This window comes from Eupeodes corollae, chromosome 2 (assembly GCF_945859685.1).
Source record: "Eupeodes corollae chromosome 2, idEupCoro1.1, whole genome shotgun sequence".
NCBI lineage: Eukaryota > Metazoa > Arthropoda > Insecta > Diptera > Syrphidae > Eupeodes > Eupeodes corollae.
The window spans coordinates 38,894,024-38,917,992 of record NC_079148.1 but is presented as its reverse complement, the minus strand read 5'-3'; the positions used below and the strand labels follow the sequence as shown (position 1 = coordinate 38,917,992).

The 23,969-nt window shown below is 29.8% G+C and overlaps 2 protein-coding genes across 2 annotated transcripts in view; one reads left to right on the top strand and one right to left on the bottom strand.

Moving 5' to 3' along the window:
- The window catches only part of LOC129944624 (monocarboxylate transporter 12), a 48,205-nt gene extending 45,896 nt beyond the window's left edge, over window positions 1-2,309 (top strand). The window contains exons 7-9 of the mRNA XM_056054188.1: window positions 991-1,321; window positions 1,403-1,603; window positions 1,667-2,309. Coding sequence (XP_055910163.1) covers window positions 991-1,321; window positions 1,403-1,603; window positions 1,667-1,839 — 705 coding nt within the window. The 3' untranslated portion in view covers window positions 1,840-2,309. The remainder of the gene's footprint in view (window positions 1-990; window positions 1,322-1,402; window positions 1,604-1,666) is intronic.
- Window positions 2,310-9,263: 6,954 nt separating this feature from the next.
- On the bottom strand, window positions 9,264-23,737 carry LOC129944868 (uncharacterized). Its single transcript, XM_056054530.1, has 20 exons — window positions 23,589-23,737; window positions 23,387-23,514; window positions 22,434-22,739; window positions 22,248-22,342; window positions 21,773-21,882; window positions 21,501-21,702; window positions 21,092-21,263; window positions 20,832-21,022; window positions 20,601-20,750; window positions 14,854-15,002; window positions 14,652-14,779; window positions 13,248-13,553; window positions 12,970-13,064; window positions 10,604-10,713; window positions 10,433-10,516; window positions 10,242-10,359; window positions 9,951-10,122; window positions 9,696-9,886; window positions 9,479-9,628; window positions 9,264-9,412 (listed from the first exon to the last, which is right to left on the bottom strand). The coding sequence occupies exons 1-20, from the start codon at window positions 23,638-23,640 to the stop codon at window positions 9,319-9,321; spliced, it is 3,003 nt and encodes a 1,000-aa protein (XP_055910505.1). The 5' UTR covers window positions 23,641-23,737; the 3' UTR covers window positions 9,264-9,318.
- Between the last annotated feature and the right edge of the window lie 232 nt (window positions 23,738-23,969).

The following is a 23,969-nucleotide window of genomic DNA, read 5'->3' as shown; positions in this document are numbered from 1 at the left end:
AGGTGTCAGTTGAATTATTTAAAAAAAATCTTTAGCATGTAATGAAATAGTTTGATTTTAAAATCTATTTTTGTTAACAAGTTTTCAAGTCGAAAAAGAGTTTTTACCAGTTTTAGTAGCATTTCTTAAAAGTTTCTATTTCTTATAAATATAAATAAATACAAATTAGATCAATGAAAGTAATGTGAAGTCAATATCTTCTTCTGTTCAAGAGAGAACAGTTTTTAACAATTTTGCGTACTGTTTTTTGTAGATTTTAATTTTTATAAAAAAAACAGACTGTTGGATTCTTATCAAAAAATTACAGAATGTCGAAAACAATATTTTCTGTGTGATAAAATAAGTTTGAAGCCAATATTTTTAATTATTTTTAGTATTCTTTTTTTGTAGAAAACTGTAACTTCGAATTTTCTCAAAATTGTACTGAATGTTGATAACAATATTTCTTACAATATAAAATTAGTCTGAAGACAAAATCTAAAATTTTTGAAAATATTTTTTAGTCGAAAATCAATTTTTACAAACTTTGTTTAAGTTTTTATTTTTTTTTAAACGTTTGGACGTTCGGAAGTACGTACTAACTTTGAAACCTTGAAAAAATGTCAAAATTTTCAATTCGGCTAATCGGGCCGATACCAAAAATAAAATGCTCTGCTGGGTCGTACTAACTTTCTTAAGTTTCCAAAGAGTCTGTTCAAAAATATTTAATTTGTTTTCAAAAACTTAAACGGCTTTGTGTCTCACTAAAAACTTAATTTAAAAACAAATTATTTGACTATTGTTGCGACGATTTTTTTAAAAAATAATTTTGTATATAGTGCATAATTTTTTGAATTTTAGTTCAGGAATATTTTTAGTATACATTTATTTAGAGCTGATAATTTAATAATATACCTATTTCAAAATATACCTACTTCGGAAAAAAAAATGAGAAAATTATTATTTTTTTAAATATAAACATCTAAATATTTTTATATCTTTCAATTTCAGGAAGTTGAAAAAATTTGTGGCTGCGTATCATGTTCGAAGGAAACACGCGACACCTTCTCGGAAATGATGAATTTCTCTCTGTTCAAAGATTTGGTCTTCATCATATTTACATTTTCGAATTTTTGCACAAGCATTGGTTTCAACATGCCTTATGTATATATAGCTGCTCAAGCTGAAACACTTGGCCTAGATAAACAACAATCAAGTTATCTATTAGCAACAATTGGAATTGCCAACACAGTTGGAAGAATTGTTTTGGGCTACATATCAGATAAACCTTGGGTTAATCGTTTATTAATCTACAATCTTTGCCTTACAATTTGTGGAATAGGTATGTTTCTTATAATTATTATTGATCATTATTTGTTAAGAGAAACTTTTATTAACAAGAAATGTTTTGTTTTACTTTTAGCCACTGCCTTATGTATCTTCTGTACTGATTTTGCCTCGCTAGTTGTTTATGCTTCAGTTTTTGGTTTTACAATTGGTGCCTATGTTGGATTGACATCTGTCATTTTGGTTGATTTGCTTGGCTTGGATAAGCTGACAAACGCTTTTGGATTATTGTTACTTTTCCAAGGACTTGCTTCATTGGTGGGACCACCAATTGGAGGTAAACTTTTTTAATGCACGTTTCTTAGAAAGCGATAATTAATTCTACATTTAAATTTTGTAGGGTTCTTCTATGATATCACAGGATCATATGGACCAGCTTTTGTTTTAGCTGGAGTTATGATCTGCATTAGTGGACTGATACTCTTTGCCATTCCGCCACTTCAGAGGTACAATGCTCGCAAGGCTAAAAATCAGCAAAAACAACAAATGGGCAATGGCACCACTGCTTTGTAGGAAATGTATAGTTTTTCAAAAATTATAAACATTTTATTTAGAAATTCTTTTTATTTAAGAAAAAAATGTTTAATGGTTGATTTGTTCATCAGGTTATTATAGTCTGGAAATTTTTTTTAAGTCTTAGAAAATTCGTAGTTTGGTGAACATATTTCAGCCTTTTTAAGTATTGTTTTAACAAAGGTCTGTTTATTATATAATTTTCTTTTGATCGAGTAAACTTTTTTTTGTTTTGCTAAATATTAAGAACAAATTAGATTAATTTTATAAGAAATAACAAAAAAGACAAAATGAACTGATAATTGTAAAATTATTGAAACCTAAAAAGAAAAAACTTTAGAGATTTTATATTTTATTTTGTTATAATTTACTTCTTATATGAGATTTAGTATGCACCACCTGACATAATTAATATTTCAATTAAAATTTAATTTTTATATAAACTGAGATATTTGCTGAAAAAAATTAATAATAATAATAAAAATATACCTATTAGAATGTATGTACCTTGTTAAATATTTAAGAACTAAAAGAAAATAATAACTATTATAAAGGTATTATAAATATTTTTGTTTTTATTTGTAAATAAAATGTAGGTAGATAAATATTTATAAAAAAAAAATTATATTGTTGTTTGGTATTATGTATTTCTAAAAATTTATTTGTTATTTTTAATTAAGATTTCATTGCGAAATCATAGTAAGTTTTTGTTTTAAATTAATTAATTAATATACTCTTAGCTTTTCAATAGAATTTGTAATATTTAAATAAAAACATGTTCGTTTTTAAGAATAATTTTATTTGATTTAAGTTTATTTTTTATATAAATACATTTGTTTAAATGCTTACGGAATAGAAAATAAATATTTTTTCATTAATTCTTGTCTTTTTTTCGACTCAAAACACAAAATTATATTTTCTAAAATTGGATAAAAGTTTTAATTTTTCCTAAAAATGCAATAATAATCATGTAAGAATTATTACTTTAACATTTTACAATTTTTAAATTTAACATTTTTCAAATAAAATGCTGGTAGTTATTCATGCATGGTTTTAAACACGAGTTGTTTTTAGGAGAGATCAATGGAAAACGACAACAGCCAAATGGCGGGCGTCTTTACGTTTGTAGCACCATTTATTTTTCTTCAATATTCTATGAGCAATTTGTTGATTTGTGGCTGTGTGTCTTTCATAACTTAACGAATTCTTCCTTTTAGGTCTTGAACCGAATAAAGATTTTAACTTGGCTTCAAAGCAAAATGGTGGTAGGTCATTTCGCCCAAACTCATAACACTCGAATCCTAAAATTTCTTGAAGCCTTATATTGATCACAAAGCTAAAAAGTAAAAACGAACCACAAAAAAGTCCAAAGCAAATGTGGTAAAGCCCAAATAAATTTAAATAAAATAACGCTCAAATTTCTAGTTCTCATTTTAGCCACATTGGACTTGTGACATTTTTACTTGCGACATATAGGAACTATATGGCAAGTTTTGCATTCGTAAAAAAATTCGAACTCGAGATTTTAATTAAACATGATAAAACGATGGTACAGAAGTCAAAAAAAGTGTTTTATCTGTCTGTCCACGTTCCTACAGCCTAAACAATTGGGTCGATTGAGTTCAAACTTGGAAGTTAAGTTTTTGAGCAGATTCGCGTTAGGTGTTTTTTCAATTTTTTAAAGATCAAAACTAACAGTGGCCACCATACAATTTTGTATTGTTTGTGCAATTTTGTATTGTTTGGATTTTTAAAAAAATATTGATTTTTTTCAAAACTCTATATCTCTCTGCATACTAAAAATATTCTTCGAACAAAATTGAAAAGGTTTATAAATCATAAGTATATAAATATCAAAAATTTTATTTGTTAAATATAGCACCTAATAAAATTTTCGAGTTTGACGATTAACTCTATGAAAGAATTCTTCGGACTTCAATTCTGATCTTAAAATTACAATTAAAATTGACATTGCTTCCCAATTCAAACCTTAAGAAGAGCTGAGAAGGATTGCGATAAAAAAACTAAACAAATGTCAACGAAACGTCAAAGTGACAGATTGCTTAGCAGTACTACATTACATTTTCCACTTACCTTTTATTCTCGGGTACTGTCAGTTATAGTTCATAAGTTCATAAAAGCAAAACTGGTCATGAAATCATTAAGAAGACATCGAACAAATTTAAAAAATTCGACAATGAGCTAAAGTGACATTTTAAATTATTTTGAACACTTTTGCTATCAGCAAATTCAGCGAAAGAAAGTTGAACGAATGTCGATAACATGCCCTGCACCACCGACAGTTTCTTCACCTTATCTGGAATCGCAACAACAACAACAAATCTGAAGTGAATTTAAAATGTTTTTAATTACCACTTATTACACATACAGGCTCCAATATACACTGCGGGTCATAAGGTTAAATAAAATCGATATTTCTCCCGTTACATGGTGGATTAGAAAAAAACAACTATAGTAAATGAAAGACTACTTTGTTAACAACAAAATGTAAAATTTGGGAATATTAGAGAATTAGCTAACGGATCTTTTATGACAAATTGTCAATTGAGTCGAAAATATGCGAAAATAAATCAGGTCATAAGATTAGAAGCAGTGAACATATAAACGTTGTCTTGTGAAGTGAATTCATTTTATTTTCGGTATAAACGGTGCATTTCATAAATTAATTGTTGCTTATTGAGTTGTAATAAAAATGGGCAAGAAAAAATGTTTGACAGTGGAGGAAATGGCAAGAATAGATGTTTATTACTCTGAAGGTCTTTCATGTCGTGCTATAGTCGGAAAAATAAATCTAAGTGATCATTGTGTCAGCAACTATTTAAAAAATCCATCGTCGTATCTAAAAAATTATAAAGGAAACACTTCCTCTGCCTTGACACTTCGCGAAACGCGATATATACTTAGAATAGCGTCAAATTCATCTTTACCTGGCAGCTAAAATTAGAGATAAAGCTAATTTTAAGGCCCGCTTATCGACTGTCAAACGCACGATCCGCAATGCTAAACACATAAAGCGCCTGAAGCTTTAGAAAAAACGCCACTTAATGACGCAAGGAAGAAGCAACGCTTGTGTTTTGCGAAAGATCACATGAGCTGGGATGTGCAGAATTCAATGACTACAAATAACTGGTGGAAGGTTATTTTTTCCGACGAAAAAAAATCTAACCTAGATGGGCAAGATGGTTATAATTATTATTTCCATGACATGAGGAAAGAGGAGCGGTCTGGGGCTCAATTTCGTTTTATGGCACTATAGACTTGGTAGTCCAAGATAGTAAAATGACTGGAAAAACCTACAAAGCCTTGCTGAAATCAGTATTCCCCAAAATTACCGATCTTTTTGGACCAATTTCATGGATTTTTCAGTAGGACAACGCTCCGATACACAGAGCCCGAGAGGTAAAATCCTTGATTGCAAACCAAAACATCTACTTGCTGCTACACGTAAGGTGTATGAGGGAGGGAAGCAATACGATGACAAGGAAGCGCTTATTGATGGTATCAAATTGGCCTGGAGTGAGATTTCACTGGACTACTTGGAATCTCTTTATAAATTCCTAAAAGATAGAATTTTTGAAGTTATTTTAAAGGCTGGTGGCAGCACACATTATTAAATATTTAATAATACCCAAAAAACAAAAATTAAACAAAATATGAATAACTGCATTTTATTTTAATTTATTTTATGTGCTTCTAATCTAATGACTCGATATATTTTCGCATATTCTTGACTTAATTAACAATTTGTCTTAGATGTTCAGTTAGCTTACTCTCTTCTATACCCAAAATGTATGTTGTTTTGTTAACAAAATAGACTTTTATTAACCATAGTTATTTAAAAAAAAAAAAAACTTTTAAAAATCAAGGTTTTTTTGATTTATAAAATGGCATTTAAATTTTTGAAGACAAACTTATTTTTCAGGTAAAATTTTGAATCTTAAAATAGTTTTTTTTTTTTGTGATTGGATTCTAGTAAGTTCTTTTTACCTACCAATAACATTCCTTCATTATCATCAAAAACATGTCTTTATCTATCTATCTGCATAAAGCTGATCACGCCAACGAACTATTCTCTATTCGTTTTAGACACCTGCCTAACTACACAACCAATAGGCGATCGCTTTACAATTTAAACGTACATGTTCTTCCTCTTTCTTATCTTCAGATAATTTATTTTCATCGTGGTTCTTCTAATATGAAGGAACAAGCTTTGAAAGAACAATTTTCGTTAAGTATGGGTCTTGGGATGAATTGTGCGGTTTTTTTGACAGTTAAAATGGCATTTATATCTTTGAAGACAAACAACTTATTTAACAGGTATATTTTTAAATCGTATTTTTTTGGGATTATAAAAATTATAAAATGACATAAAGTCCAAAAAAAAGCAAAAACATCGTACGAAACATTATTAAGAAAACGCCACAAAGCCCAAATAGAATGTCATATAATTTCATTTTATTTCACTTTGAAAATTTTCCTAGTTTCCGTTTCTGAAAGTCAAAAAACCCAAACTTATTTGTTATGTCTTTTTTTACCTTCCGAATTTTTTGGGAATTTGACTTATTTTTCGTTTGTTGTTCACGTTTGGGGATAGAATTTAAAACTTCGAAATATCGTAGTGCCCAAAATTAGAAAAAAAAATTAAAAGTGACAATTTTGTTGTAACACTTGACAATCTTTTGGGCGATATCTCAATTAGTAATTCAGGTGTTATTATATTTTCAAAATGATTTGAGCAATATGACATTCATTTTGATTTTTGGGCAATAGATCTATTTTTGGGCGATACGACTTCTTAATCTAAGCGTTATTTTATTGGGCAATAAGACTGAAAAAAGTTTTAACTACCAAAGGTTTGGAAGTATTACATAAATCGTCATTAGTTAACCATTAATCATAGTCAAAACCCATTCACCGTAACTTAAGATCCAAGTTAAAAATCGACACAAATGTTGCCCACGTTGAGGATGGGGATACTTTTTTATTCTTGGAATTTCAATCCCCTAAATTTTACAATTCTCCTTATTAACGTAGCTTTGCTGAACCCTGTTTTTCATTAAGGTATGGTTTAACTATTTAATTTCGACGACTCCTGGCATATGAAAGCATTCCAAGATATCAAGAGTTTTCTAAATATGCAATACTTAAATATGCACTTAATGCAGAAGTTTTAGAAATTGTGTTGAGACGTAGCTTTCTTTCAAAAATAATATATACAATAAATTCCAGAAAAAAATTGTCTTTTTTCTTAGAAAAATAAAACAAAATTAAAGCTATGAAGAATAGTCTGGCTTTTTTGACGTATTTTCTTCTGGAACAATTTCTGTTAGTTTATTTTCACTACCATTTTCAGTCTTGTTACTCGTACGTTAGAGCTGATGCTAGAAAAAAAATTCTAAAAAATGACTGTTTTGCACGGACCTTTTGCAAATATTTTGACTATAAAGGAAGCAAAAAAAACTTACAAATTGGAAAAAGAAACATATTTGTTTCTTGAATTTAAGGAAATAGTATTTCCTCTAAAAATAACGAAAGTGTACATTTAGCTGTTCTTATGACATTGATATTCTTGAAATTTATTTCAAGATCTTAAACTATTTTCTTAGAAAAGTTCTCAATAAAATAATAAGTTTTTCCAAATTTTAAAATTTTGTGAATATTTTACGATCGTAACAAATATCTTAGTTTGTTTTTGACATATAAACAGCTTTTTTTAATAGCTAAAGTATTTTGAGGGGGTTATGACCCCTAGAAATAATATATAGATAATCGATTGTTCACATCATTTACACCCAAAAGCACAAGTTTTTTGGCAGTTTCTAAATTGCTGACCAAGAAGTTGCTTCAACACTTCGTACAAGCTAAATTTCATTTTTGGAATGAATTTTTACAATTTCAATCTAAAGCGTGATTTTTTTAATAATGGCTTAGTTTTTACTTTTAAAAAGTTTTTGTATGAGCCAACATACAATTTATATTTATTAGTAAACGGTGATTTTTTAAGAGCTTGAGAACTTAAAAAAAAAAAAAACGCATAAAATTTGCAAAATCTCATCGATTCTTTATTTGAAACGTTAGATTGGTCCATGACATTTACTTTTTGAAGATAATTTCATTTAAATGTTGACCGCGGCTGCGTCTTAGGTGGTCCATTCGGAAAGTTCAATTTTGGGTAACTTTTTCGAGCATTTCGGCCGGAATAGCCCGAATTTCTTCGGAAATGTTGTCTTCCAAAGCTGGAATAGTTGCTGGTTTATTTGTGTAGACTTTAGACTTGACTTAGCCCCACAAAAAATAGTCTAAAGGCGTCAAATCGCATGATCTTGGTGGCCAACTTAACGGTCCATTCCTTGAGATGGATTGTTCTCCGAAGTTTTCCCTCAAAATGGCCATAGAATCGCGAGCTGTGTGGCATGTAGCGCCATCTTGTTGAAACCACATGTCAACCAAGTTCAGTTCTTCCATTTTTGGCAACAAAAAGTTTGTTAGCATTGAACGATAGCGATCGCCATTCACCGTAACGTTGCGTCCAACAGCATCTTTGAAAAAATACGGTCCAATGATTCCACCAGCGTACAAACCACACCAAACAGTGCATTTTTCGGGATGCATGGGCAGTTCTTGAACGGCTTCTGGTTGCTCTTCACTCTAAATGCGGCAATTTTGTTTATTTACGTAGCCATTCAACCAGAAATGAGCCTCATCGCTGAACAAAATTTGTCGATAAAAAAGCGGATTTTCTGCCAACTTTTCTAGGGCCCATTCACTGAAAATTCGACGTTGTGGCAGATCGTTCGGCATCAGTTCTTGCACGAGCTGTATTTTATACGGTTTTACACCAAGATCTTTGCGTAAAATTTTCCATGTGGTCGAATAACACAAACCCAATTGCTGCGAACGGCGACGCATCGACATTTCACGGTCTTCAGCAACACTCTCAGAAACAGACGCAATATTCTCTTCTGTACGCACTGTACGCATTCGTGTGGTTGGTTTAATGTCCAATAAAGTAAACTGAGTGCGAAACTTGGTCACAATCGCATTAATTGTTTGCTCACTTGGTCGATTATGTAGACCATAAATCGGACGTAAAGCGCGAAACACATTTCAAACCGAACACTGATTTTGGTAATAAAATTCAATGATTTGCAAGCGTTGCTCGTTAGTAAGTCTATTTATGATGAAATGTCAAAGCATACCGAGTGACCTGTCAAATACTAATGCATGAAAATCCTAACCTCAAAAAAATCACCCTTTATAATAGATTTGTTCCTAGATCGGAACTTAGCAACAGAAGACATAAAAGGTTCTTAGCACATAAAGTTCCTTAATATACACCTTGCGGAACGTTTAAAATGGACTCTTGTTTTAAATTTCTTATAATTTCTATTTAAAAAAAAATATTATGATTTATTTGTTGTTTAATTTTATTTTCAAATAATCTACACAAGCAAACACTCATACTTCTATTGTATTAAATATTCTCCGAAACACAAAACTTCCAATTACGTAAAGTGCATAAAGTCTTATAATGGTATAAATAATTTGTTTTCTACGGACGAAAAAAAAACGAATTAAATAAATTAAATCAAATAACATTCGAAAATTAAAAACTTACACTTTTAAAATTTTTCGACATCTTGGTATAGTGGAATCGTCTTCGTTTAGTAAGAACTTTCGACATGCTTTTAAATTCTCTTCAAGTACATAATTCAAACCGTCTTCTCCTTCACAACAATGCTCAAAGAAGGACACATCGAATTCGGTTCTGTTTTTTAAATAAACAAGAATTTTGAATTTAATTTGAAAAATTCAATATATAGATGTATAGTTACCCCTTAGATATTTTAATTATTTCATGAAAATCTGTAACACCATCACTGGCAAATTGATGGTTGAGGAAAAAGCCTACTGTTTTTGTTGTGTAATAAAGTTGTCTTTGAATTTTCATCATAAAGGGTTTTTGACCAAATAACTTGAGTAAAGCATCCATAATCACAGCTGGCAACAATTGTAATAAATAAGTCTACAAAAGAATTTTAAAACATTTTTAATATATGTTGTTTTTCAAATTTTTCCCCGCAACTCACATAAACCCAAAAGATAAACGGACATGATGTCAATCTAACATCAGGTATCCAAACGGATTTTTCTAAAGGATTCTTCAGTGTTAATTTTGACATGTATTTACCCATTTTGCCAAAAGTATGTCGATTTACACCCCAAGATGAAACTGTTCCAACAGGCGTTTTTTCTAAAAATCTTAAGAACAAATTAATATCATCATAATAGGAAGTTAAAAAATGATTGTTTTTGAAGTCATATGCGTCCGGAAGGGACGCGAAAGAGTTAAAACCCAATTATTACTTTTTTTTACTTACAAATCCCGTTTTTGTTTAGATGTTCTTTCCACAAATATAAGCATAAAATTTGTGCATGCGTCCAAAGGAATAACATCTAAAATAATTTTAGGTTTACAGAGGATGACCTGGATTAAGCCTTTAGAAATAAAAAGCAAAAAAATGTGTAAACTATTTTAGTCTTTCTAAACAAAATTAAGGAGCAATTTAACCTGTGCCCCAAATTGACAATAATCCCATCACTCCAATCATTGTCTCAGTAAATCCTGGTTCTGGCTCTCGTAGGGCTGCCATGACTATATTATAAAATAAAATTATAAATCAGCTAAAATGATAACTTTTTAGTGCTTAAATGCCTAATATTTAACACGTATTGTACTCACCAATGGAAGGACGGAATATTGCTACAGGTAGTTTATGTCGGTGATCATTGACAAGTTTTTCCGCAAGATTTTTCGTGAAAATGTATGTATTGGGAAACTCTGTCATAACTCTGTACGGTAAATTAAAAACAAAACACAATATTGATATGCATGTTTTCAACAGAAAGATTCAATTTGTTAAATTCTTAGAAGTTACTATTTTTCAATAAATATTGTATTTAATGCTATGATTAGACTTTCTACCAAACTTAAGAGAATTGAAAAAACCGAATATAAAACAATAACTTTATCTTACAAACTCAGTTATTTTAAAAACCTATAATCTTCAACAATTTTGTATCCCCAGGTAATTTTCAAACTAATCGAAATTTCGACCTTTTTTGAAAAACGGACCGATAATTTTAAGGAATGTTTTAATTTTTTGTTTCAAATTTAGCTTGTTTCGATATAAAAACATATTTTTATAAGTTATTTTTTTTTAAAAACATTGTTTTTTTTTGCAAAATTCGACATCTGAAAGTGAATCATATAGATTTTCTGTTTTTTTTCTTATGGAGGCGTTAAATGTTTTTTTTTGTTGAGATTTTTCTTAAATTTTAGATGTTAAAGAGTTTTTCAATGAGGGCGGGTAGTTGTTGAAACGGAAATGGAAAACAAGCTGTATGTGAGGTATTAAAAAAATTATTTTTTATTTAAAGGGCGCATTAAGTGGGGAATATGATATCATTCAAATGCCTGTCTCGGCTTCTTACAATGGCACAGATCCGAGTGATCCAATTTTCAAGACTCTTCCGCAAAGATCTGGCTGAATTTTTAGTCCATAAGTCGATTGTGGTTTTTTGGCATAGATAACCCTGCTACTTCAAGAAATCCGACAGGAAAAAGTCTAGACAAGTCAAATCGCATTAACTTGGTGCCCAATTTACATCAACCCTGCGAGAGATATCTCTACCCTCAAATCGTTCATGCAGATGTCAATCGTGGCGTTTGCTGTTTGGCACGTAATTCCTTCCTGCTGGAACCACATGTCATCTAGGTCAATATGGTTCAATTTGAACCATAAATGCACCTCGTCCTAGTCCAGTCAGCGAACAAACGGCATTGTCTATGGTCATGAACTTTTAGCTCTTGGGTCAGATGGATCAAGTACGGGTGTAGGCCCAAGTCCCGACGCAAAATTTACCAAGTTGAAGTTTGCAAAAGGCCGAGTTATTGCGCACGGCGAGGAATAGGCCTTGGCTTCTGTTGCACACTTTCATGGACCGCGGCGATGTTCTCGGCCGATCTGGCGTTCCTTGAACGTTCGCGTTTGGCTGGTTGTTTACTAAACTGGTCGTCCCGAATTTGGCCACCAAGCTTTGAAGAATCGACTGTGAAGGGCCACCACGTCTACCGTAAAATAGGCGCAATAGGTTTTGATAATAAACTTGTATCATTTGAACGTGCTGTTCAATCGTGTAACTTGACGTGATGATTTGGCATAAACAACTGAATAACACCTAAAGGATTTGACAGATCTCCCTAAAACAAAATGGTTGCCACGAGGCGCCAAAACCAATACAAAAATGCTGGATGACACTGCACTGCCAGTCTCTCATTCAAGGCTTATAGTTCTGATAGCATGTATTATCAAAACGTGGAGAAACATACAATGTATAAAACAATACACAATCAATTTCCATATTGTACGTTGCTATGAAATTCTGTCCTGTCAATCTTGGGACACTGTCATTGCGATGACTCAAAAATGTATGTCAACGTGAGTGCTAGGCAATGCGTTGACAATATTTTTCATTGACAATCACACGACGTGACACCCTTGGAACAGATTGTGACATCATTTTTATGTCAGAGAATCTAATAGTAGCTTAAGGATTTTCCAACATTTTTTACGATTAACTTACTTTTCAGGTATTTTCTTTAATTTTAAAATACAAATACTATTTCCAAATGGAGTCTTTGGATAAAGAAGCAACTTCTTGCAACACAGTCGAGCATTTTATTTAAGTATAATTTCCCAAATAAATGTACACTTTGTTCGCAAAACTAAAGCACTTTTATTGTCAAAACATCTTAAGAGTGATGCTTGATTATACGTGTTCATAAAGCGCAGTCGTGGAGGATATACATATGTCAAAAACTTGTGCCACTAAATTTTTGAGGTAATATGAAAATCTGTGTGATAATATCATTAAGTTTTCAGTTTTTACCTTATTCAAAAAAATATTGAATACATTAATAATAATAGGCTGTTGGAACTCTTGAGTCTTCTAAACTAACACCACTAACCTAGTTCTCAAATATTTAAAATAATTAAATTGTTAGACTTTATGTCTTGGACTTACAAATTCAATCAGACTACTTACTTATTTTGAATTGCATCGAAAACATCATCCACACCATCATACTCAGATTCTAATAGCTTCAAAGCCGTTCTCCAATCAAAAACTGGAGGATAAACCTAGGTTAAAAAAATTTACTCATCTTAATTTTTTGAGATCTAGAAAGGTTGTCCCAAAATACAAGATTTGAATTTTAATCATAAAGTTAAAATAAGTTTATATACAATTAAGAAAAAATTCATATCTTAAGTAATTTGGTTTATTTTGGGACACCGTGTTAATTAAAATCAAAAATTAATTACCTTATCTTCTAAATGTGCTACTGAAGGATTACAAAAAAATGTCGAAACATGAAGAAATAATTTTAAATTTAAAAATGTTTCAGCTAATCTCAATGCTTCATATGTTGATTTTAAATTATAATTAATTGCTGTACGAAGGGGTAAATTAAAATGTGTTGAAGCAGCTGAATGAATAAAAATTGATACATTTTTTAACATTGATCTATGCTCTTCTGAAATTCCAAGATTATCCAGTGTTATGTCACCAGGTATGGCAGCTAATTTATCCAATTCATTTGGTTTATTTTCTTTAAGAACTCTAAAAATCTAAACAAAACAAAATATTAGAAAATAAATTTGTTAGTATTTTGAAATATTCAAATGATAACAAATAATTTCTGGTTTTGAACAATTCATTTTAGAGCTTATAAACTTCAGAAACTTTGGGCCTAATACTTAACACAAAGTCCAATTTTTAAGAATTATTTTTTGTGAATTAATTTTTTAAGACCTAGCAATGACATTTTTAAAAATACGTTATAATTGGCCTACATACATGAGTCGCAATTGTTCACATGGTTTTAAAATGCAAATGGCAAAATATGCATTATTCAAAAACCTAATGTAATGTAGGAAAACTAAATTTGAATATCATTTACTCAAAAACTTGGTTTAAAGTAGATAGCGCTGGCAGTTGCCACCTGTCAAACTAGCTGTCATTTTAAGTGTCGTAATATTAGTTGAATGCTTGCCATTTACGATAAAGGATCTTTTCAATATCGAATAGTTTATATATAATAATATAGTGGTTATAGTCGTCATAAACAGCCGCCACGTTACGTTTTCAAGTTTAGTGACGTCACTTGACAACCAAAATTATGTGATGATGGACACCCTCAGATTTTTTTCCGCTGCACAACAGAAAAGACGATGTATCAGCAATTAATCAGTCATGACCGATATACCCGAAGCGTTCGAAAAGTTGTTAAAAAATACCTTACAATATGAAATGCTACGAATATTTTGAGGTAAACTTTAAAGTGAAATAAAATGTTTATCAAAAATCTATGACTGTGAAAATAACTTTAACTTATGATTCAAAACCGAAAACGGCACGTGTTTAAAAAACTACACACCCGTAGCCAAATGCATTATGCAAGACATAAGACATAAGGAATGCAATGGAACAAGTCATTAAATATTATGTAAATTTTGGCTTTTAGAAATTTTGAAATTCTATTTGTTTTTCACGCTTTTTTTGGATGACATATTAAAAAAGTAAATAAAATTTGTACACATGATCTTGAACTTGGGATACCACTTAAAGTTTCACTAATAATGCTTTTTATGTCGAATTGAAAGTTCGAAGTTTCTTAAATTATTTTAATTGGAACGAACAGTCTTCTTTTTAAAACTTAAACTTACTTTTGACTTTTTAATTTCACTTAAACGATCTTCAGGTGAAACATTTTTCTTTGGTCGAACCAAAACATAGATCCTTTTAACATTACATGAACGAAAAAGTTTTTCTATTGCTGCTTTTCCAATAACACCTTTAACAAAACATTCAAAATATCAATTAGTAAATTCGTTTGTCCCAAAAATAGTTTTTCAAAATTCTTATTACCAGTCCCACCAGTGATAAATATTTCCAAGTCCTTATAAAATTCGGTAGTCATTATGTCGAACTTATTTTCGAAATTAACTTCTTCACACCTAATAAATCCAAAAACTACTGAAATCAGCCAGAAAAATTTAAACTTAATATCAGCAATTTAAAAGCACCTATTCAAAAGAGGTATAAACGATATTTTGAATATTATTGTTACTCAAACAATTTTATTTTGTATAAATATTCATATTTTTGTTCTTATTTGTATAAAGTAGTTTTATATGAAATTCAATACAAAAATGAGAATACCTAATTTTTAGCACTACGCAGTCTTGGTATTACGAACACGCGCCGACTTTTTACTTACTATCACTTAGAAACTGTTTATAATGAAAACTTTACAAGCGTACTTATGGTTTATTGAAGGTCCATTGGAGTCATAGGTATAGGGATAGAAAAAATGTAAATAATTACGTAAAGTCGTGAAAATTTGTTTATGTTTAAGGCATAACACTTTTATTGTTTTTGAAAACTTTCATAATATAAGGATTTAGTTTTGAGAAAGTTATTTTTTCCTGTTGAAAAATTATAGACTACGAGGTATTTTTTGTTTTAAGGAACAAATCGAAGCAACTAATTTCGAAGACTTACTAATATTTGGAATTATATAAACTTCACTTCGTCTGTAAAATGTAAATTTATGTGTTATGTTTCATTTTGTTTCATATTTTTATTTTGTTTAATTCTAAAGCTTGAACCGAAAATCTTTTATTTTGATGAATTAATTTGTTTTTTCTTTGCAAGAGAGGGACGGGTATCTAAATTCTTAGGATTTGTTTGTAAACTCGTCTGCTTTAAAAACATTTTTCTTATATGCACTGGATTACCCAAATATGGCTTCTAAATCAATTAAAATTTCAAAAAAATGTCAATTTGTCAATTTTAGTTCATATTGAAAACAAAACTTTCTTCCTGCTAAAAGTGTTTGCCTTATTTAACACGATTTGCAACTATAAATACAAATACTTTGAAGCTACACACGTATTGGGTACAAAAGTACTGAACTGACACTTATTATCGCGTCATAGTAAACGTAGATTTCCTGATCCAATTTAATTACGTTTATTCAGAATTGACGCATATACCTTACCTATTTGTTATTTGTAAATTCTCTTAGGATGTTATGGTTTTTTACGATCTATGTAGCTATTCTTCTTCTTCATTTAAATTTTATATTATACATTATGACGTGATATGAAATTGGTAAAAACTGCATATAAGTTTGCATTCATAAAAAATGTCGAGATTTTAATAAAACAAGACATTACGATGGTTGAAAAGACGACAAAAGTGGTTCACTCATTTTGGTATTGTCTGTCTGTCGGTCCACGCTCTTCAGCCCAAACCATTGGGTCGATTGAATTCAAACTTGAACCTTAAAGTCTCAAGCAGGTTCACATTAGGGGTATTCTTTTTTCAATTTATTTTAAGATCAAAAATAACTGTAGTCCCCACACATTTGATTTTGGTCAAAAATTGAGTATTCGAATTTTAGATTTTATTATATTTTCTCTTATTTGTTTTTTCTTAATTTGGGTTCTTTAAAAAATATATTGGTCCAGAGAGGCACCACCATAGAACCGTTATTTTGTTTTTGAATTTTCTTAGGAGTTATTGAATCGATTTCAATATTTTTTTTTCTGCACAAGTTTTTACATGTCTTAATAATATTTGATGATCAAAAATGTCACCATGAGACATTTTTTTTGTTTCTTGGGCTTTGATGATCAATTAGTTGGATGCGATTAATAATAAAATAAAACTAATCCATCTTTGTTTTACCCTACGTTTCGCCAGTTGTTTTCTAGCTTCTTCAGGTTATTTATTTAGTATTTTATATTAAAAAAAAAAAACATGATTAAAATTTGCACAAAAGGTGCGAAAAGTTTAAATATGGACAACACTAGTATCACCGTATTTAACAACTCTTTCCAAAAATGTCAACATTTTTGTTTAAAAATAATTTAAAATATTTCTTTTAAACTCGATATCGCGAAAAAAAATAATTATTTTTCGTATGAAAATATTATGTTATGGCTTAGGCCAAAAAAATTGTTCTTCCTAAAAATCGAATTTTACGAAAATCCAATAAATTGTATGTTCTAAGCAAAGCACAAAGTACCAACAAACTATACCTATATACAGAAATTAATTTAAAAAAATCCCTCTAACGATTTTCAAATAAAAAAAAAACGTGCGTGCAGTTTTTTTTATTAAATTGGCATGTATACAATTTTTCAATTGTTGTTTAAAAATATTTTTGGTAATTAGTTATTTAGAAAATATATGTACGATTTTCGTTAAAAAAAATAGGCTGGGATGCGACCCACACTGATAACTTCCCATCCCGTCTGTCAATTTGTCTTGTTTAAAAGTTTGTCTATATGTACTCGTATCAATTTTTACCAAACTTGCGTACTATTTTTTATGAAAAAACTCACAATATTTTCTGTGAAATAAAATAAGTTTGAAGCCAATATTTTTAATTTTTAAAAAGCTGTTTGAGTTGAAAGTAAATTTTTATCAAGTTTTAGTATTGTTTTTTTTTTAGAGTTTTATTTTTTGTAAAAAACTGTCAATTCGATTTTTCTCAAAATTTGTCCTAATGTTGAAAACAATATATCTTATAAGATTAAATTTAGTTCAAAAATCAACTTTTACAAACTTTTGTTAAATTTTTGTTCGATTATTAATTTTTTGTACAAAAACTGTCAATTCGATTTTTTTCAAAATTTTACTGAATGTTGACAACAATATTTTTTGAAAGATAAAAGTAAGTTAAAGCCAATATCTTAAAGTTTTGAAAAGATATTTGAGTGTAAAATCAATTTTTCCCAACTTTTATTAAATTCTTTTTGTAGGTTTTTATTTTTTGTAAAAAAACTGTAGAATGTTGAAAACAATATTTCTTATAAGAAAAAATAAGTTTGAAGCCTAAATTTCATGTTTTTGAAAAGATATTTGAATCAATATCCAATTTTTACCAACTTTGAGTAATGTTATTTTTCAGATTTAAATTTTTTATACAAAAAAACTGTCAATTCGATTTTTCTCAAAATTTTATCAGATCTCAAAAACATTATTTTTCGTTGCACAAAATTGTTTTGGAGATGAAATCATATTTTGGTCGTAAAATTTTGGAGGTGACACGTTTTTTTCAGTTTTTTTGATTTACATAAAAACGTTTATTGGCCTTTTTTAAAGAATATACTTCTTTGATATCACTTTACAATATATTATATAAAAGTCTATTACGTTTTTGGTTCGTAATATATTTAGGGTTAACCAAAATTTTCACCTTTTTTCAAACTGCTACGGTAAAAAAACCACTCATGGAATTTTCTTGAGAGCCCTTTCTGCATCTTTCTGCCTTATTATCTGTATAACAAAATTTATTTGAAATCGATATCTCCTCTGGTTCTTGAGCTATGGGCGACGAAAAAAACGTCGCGAACGTATGTGCATACGGACATACAGACGTACGAACATACGTATACACGCACGACCTTGAAACGTCGAGAAATGTCAAAATTTTCAATTTGAAAAATCGGACCCATTACAATAACTTTCTATGGGAAGTTAAAAATGTTGACCCGTTTTCGAGATATCGAATTTTGAAATAAAATAATATTTGTTGCCCTAAGCCATAACGCCACAATCCTTAAATATCATAGAACGCCACATTTTTTAGTTGTCATTTGGTCCGAAATAATATTTAATTTTGAATTTGGGTTTTATGACTTAAAGGTTGTGATATTTATTTTGGGGTTGGGCTTTGTGATATTTATTTTGGGCAATTCGATGATTATGATTTCTATTGTTTCTTATGTCTTTTCAGCCAACCACATATAACCCTAATCATACAATTACATAAAGCTCAAAACCAGGAACGTCGTAAACACCCTAAATAAAATGTCATTTCATCCAAATTTAGAAATAAAAAATTTACTGAGGTATGCTATTCCCTTGCTTAGACTTACTAAACAATTTGGGATGGGCTTATGCAAAGTTTCTTTACATTTAAAGAAACTGGATTCAAAGACACTTTTCATACACACAAAACTCGCACTTATCCCAAATCCTAGTTATCCCAAGCTGTGGGGTTGCAAGGGGGCAGACACATATTTAACTTTGAGCAAGCAAACTATTTATTTTTATATAACTTTACAAATTGTAATTATTTGGCTTTATAAAAGTGAACTTAAACGAAAAATATTTGTTACACATTCTTGAGGTTCTAGTTTTTTGGGGAATGGATCTGAATTTGTTCCTTTTAATGTTTGTGGAAAACTCAAAATCTCGTAGTGCCCAAAATAAACAAAATTTTTGTCAGCATGTCCAAATGTTGAAACACATCACATCTTTTGGTCGATTTTTCCATTAGAAATTTGCACGTTATGATATTTTTAAATAGATTTGGGCAATATGACATTGACTTTGAGGTTTGTGGCATTTTCTTCCTAAAAGGTTTTTGGGCGCTGGAACTATTTTTGGGTGATATGATTTTTTGATATCTTGGCGTTATGTAATTGGGCAACATGACCAAACACGTCTTTTTATCTAGATTTTCTAAAACCAAAAAAGTTTTAACGCCCCAAATTTTAATATTCCTCAAATCGTACAACACAGAATTAGAATTAAGTTGTTTTGACGCTATGACATTTTTAATTTTGGCAGTATAGTTTTGGGCGCCATTCAAAACAAAAACATTTTTTTATTAAAAGAAGTTACTTTAGGAAAAAAAATGAACTGAAAATTTAATTTAAAATAATTAATTTAAAAATCTATCGGTTCGTTTTTGAGAAAGTTCGAATTTTCGATTTTTAACCGAACAATTTGTATAGGAACTACTGTTGTTTTTGATCTTAAAAACAAATGAAAAAACAAACGCTTTACACGAATCTCTACTTACAACGTTAACTTTCAAATTTGAGTTCAACCGATCCAACCATTCGCTGTAGGACAGAAGAATCGTGGGACTCACTTTTTGTGACTTCTGACCATCCTAATGTAATGTTTGATTGAAATCTTGAGTTCAAAATTTTTAAGAATGAAAAACTTGACATATGCTTCGAAGGGTAAATAGAAATGCAATTTTAATTTGGAATTGGACACAAATCTTTAACAATAAACAAAAATTACTATCGTCAAAAATATAACAACAGTTATTATAAACTGCATTCTGGCTTTTACTCGTATGTTGTAGAGCTAATACTACAAGAAGTTTACGAATACAAAATGTATAACCAATATTTTCAACAAATTATACACTTCGTAATTTTTAAGCTTCAACAATATTTATCTTAACTCTTTAAAATCTGATAAAGATATATATTTATTTTTGTATGCCTAAAAATAAAAGTTAACATAAAGTCAAGAATTTGAAACTTAAATACAAACCTTTAATAGCTTTTGTTTCTAAACACTCGTACACCAAAACAATTCCACATACGGTCCCATTAGTTTAATTTTTTTAAATACTTTTTGTAAAAAAAATATTAAATTGATCAAAGTGCATTTATTTTTTAAATTATTTATTATTATTAAAAAATGTTATATTTCCATATAATTTATCATTCTACTATAGATGCAACATAACAACTTGTATAGCACAAAAGCACGCAGGATGTTGTAAAGCACAATTTTTCTAAACGAACAAAAACGTTTAACAACTGAAAACATTTTAATTTTATAGAACTTACGCTTCCAAGATTTTCCGACATCTAGGCAAAGATGAATCATCTTCATTAAGTAAAAACTTTCGAGTTCCTTTGACATTCCTACGAAGTACTTCTTCCATAGCTTCATCATTTTCACAACATTTTTCAACTGCACTTATATCAAACTCAGTTCTGTTTCAAAATAAAATAAAAAATACTCTAATTTGTTTTACAAATTCTGAACTTTACATATTTAGGCAAACATTTACATACCCTTTACCAGTTTCCAAATATTTATAAAAATCTGTTGTGCCATCACTGGAAAATCCAGTACAAAGAAAATACTTCAAAGCCTGAGCGTTAACATAGATTTTCCTTTGGAATTTCATAAAAATAGGTTTCTGACGAAATAGCCTCATTAAAATATCGAGAATAAATGCAGGCAGTAATTGAAGCACAAAAGTCTGAAATAAATGAATTTATAATTAAAAGACTTTCAAAATTTAGTTTAATTCATTCAAAAATAAGCATACATAAATCCAAAAGATAAATGTACATTCGGTCATTGTCAAGTTTGGTATCCAAAACGACTTTTCACAAGCATTCTCCCTAAATAATTTTGATATCATTCTACCAATGTCACCCATTGTATGATCAAGTAAACCCTTCGATGAAGACAAACAAATTGGAATTTGTTCTTCGAATCTGTGAAGAAAATAAATTTTTATTTTAGTAACGATTCTCAAATGATTTAAATCAATTAATTGCATTCAAAAATTTAGAAAAAAGAAATTAATGCAATCTTCTTGAAATCAAATAAATTAGAGAATACAGTGTTTCTCTATATGTCAAAAAACAATCTTCATCCAGTAATATTGTTTTATTTTTCTTATCCTAGAAAGTGTATTTTGAAACGATGATATTTTTGTACATTTTACTCACTCTTCTCTTTTCAACTGGGATGCCTTAACTGTAAACATTAGCAAAAGTTTATTGGAAATATCCAAAGCGCTGAAATCCATAACAATCTTTTTTCGACACATTAGCACTTTGATCAAACCAGTTCCCCAAACTACGAATAAACCCATGACACCCGTCATTGTTTCGGTAAATCCAGGTTCGGGCTCTTCAAGTGCTGCAACAACTAAAGCCAAATAATAGACACACATTTACAAATTGTATTTTAATTTAAACATCAGTAAAACAATGCTTACCAATAGAAGGTCTAAAAATACAAACTGGCAATTTCGATCGATAATCATTGACCAATTGTTCTGAAAGATGTTTAGTGAAGACATAGGTATTTGGGAAGCCTGTAATAAGTCTGTAAATTGGTTTATAAATACAAATTTGTAAATGTAAATTAAATTAGAAAAGCCGAAATTTACAGAAGCTAACATAAATACATTCTAGACAAAATGTCATTTTTATTAGTCTTAACTTTGGTAGTCTGCGTTTTTTTTAAAAACATTATCTGTTTTTCAAGAATTTACTGTAAAAGCTTTTAAAAAGTTTTCCAATAAGAGGTTTCACTTTGAATATCCCGCTATTTGGATGACTGTCCCTTTTCAAGTCGTCCTCTTTTGACATTTGACAAGCAAAAATTACTAAACAATTTTTTCGAAGAACTTATGTTAAACCCAGAAATTGACTTTCAAATGCTAACTTAGAAGAAAGAATTGTACTTACTTATCTGTAATTGGTGCCAATGTAGAATTAAGCTCATCATCAGTCGAATCCAAAAGCTTCAAAGAAGTCCTCCAATCGAAAACGCCTGGATAAATCTTAATTTATAAATTTTAACTTGAATTGATTCTGTTTTGTTTTTCTTCTTTTTGTTTTCTTTTTTGGTTTTTGAAAATAAATTGTTCTTACTTCTGGTTTAAGATGATCAACAAAAGGATTACAATAGAACGTAGAGATGTGAACGAATATTTTAAGATTTCTAAATGTTTCAGCTAATTTCAATGATTCAAGTGTTGATTTAACGTTAAATGCTACTGCTGATCGTAATGGTTCATCAAATCGCGTTGTAGCAGCTGAATGAAAAAATACTGACACGTTTTTCAATAAATTTCTGTCTTCTAATGAAATGCCAAGGCCATCTTGAGTGGTATCGCCGGGAATTAGAACAAGTTTGTCTAATTCATTTGGTTTAAGTTCTTTTAAGACTCTGAAAATCTATATTTATTTTGTTAAAAATATAAATATACATTAAGTATATTCGATGTAAATTCAAATTGATTTTTTAAAACGTTAACTTTCAACCTTCTTCCCAGATATGGCTGCCTCCCTCTGTGAACTTAAAATGTATTATGCTTTAAGTTGATAAATATTCGAAATCTCTAACTGCATTTTTTTTGTAGCACCCGTGGCGTGATGATTAGTGCGTAGAACTGTCATGCCAGAGGTCTTGGGGGCACTCTCTACCTACGCCATCTAAATTTTTTTTTCTCGGATATTACCTCTTGCGAGGAATTGAAAAATCCTTTAAGAGTTAGTTTTGTTTTGTGAAAAGTGTTTTCTCAAATTAACAGTTTGAATTTGGCTTAAAACTGTAGGTTCCTTCCATCCTAGACAACATAGGAATGGTTGAGAGTGGTAAGTCACTATTTCTGGGACCTTTTCTTAAAGCAAATTCAAGTGAAAACATTTTTAAACAAATTTTTTAATGGTGGCAAAGTTCAAACACGTCTGGCGTGACAATCCTAAAAGCATAATCCGTCACGTTGTAGGAAGTAATATTTTTACATTCAAAGGTTTTTACAGTTAACATAAAAAAAAGTCATGTAAACATCATTTACATTATGTATCATTAACACACTCACCCTAGAGCTTTTTAAATCATCAAGCCGTGACTGTGCACTTTTTCCATATTTTGATCTTAGCAAAACATAAATAAATTTAACATCACATGATCGAAGAAGCTTTTCAATTGCAGCCTTTCCAACAACACCTATATTTATAGTACACAATCGATATTAGTAATGCTTTATTTTTTAACTTTAAAAAACCTTTATCTGGGCTTACCAGAACCACCAGTTATAAAAATCTCCGATTGATTATAGAAACTAGTAATCATCCTTACAAAATAAGATAATAAAACAACTGTTCTAATACTTAGCAATGGCAGACCGCAACAACTACTAAATTCTAAAGAACCTAAATAAGGAAGTTTTCTGAAGTTTTTAAATTCTATTTTTCTATTACGTTGCAGCAATATTATTTTAAACAAAAAAATGCACAAAGAAAATGCATTTTAAATTATATTCAGTTATAAAATTGTTTCCTATATCGCATTCATAATATATTTTACGTTAAAAGTAAAGTGCATATACTAACGGGTAATGCATTTTGTGATTTCAAAAGAAGAGGGACGGAATTCGACATCTGTCAAACTAAGTTATTAAC

Coding starts and splice junctions, on each gene's coding strand:
- LOC129944868 (XM_056054530.1), bottom strand. CDS start 23,640: ATGATTACTAGTTTCTATAATCAATCGGAGATTTTTATAACTGGTGGT. Junction 21,264..21,500: donor TCCCAGTTGAAAAGAGAAGA/GTGAGTAAAATG, acceptor TTTTCTTCACAG/ATTCGAAGAACAAATTCCAA. Junction 15,003..20,600: donor TGTCGGAAAATCTTGGAAGC/GTAAGTTCTATA, acceptor TAGGTGCTTTTA/AATTGCTGATATTAAGTTTA.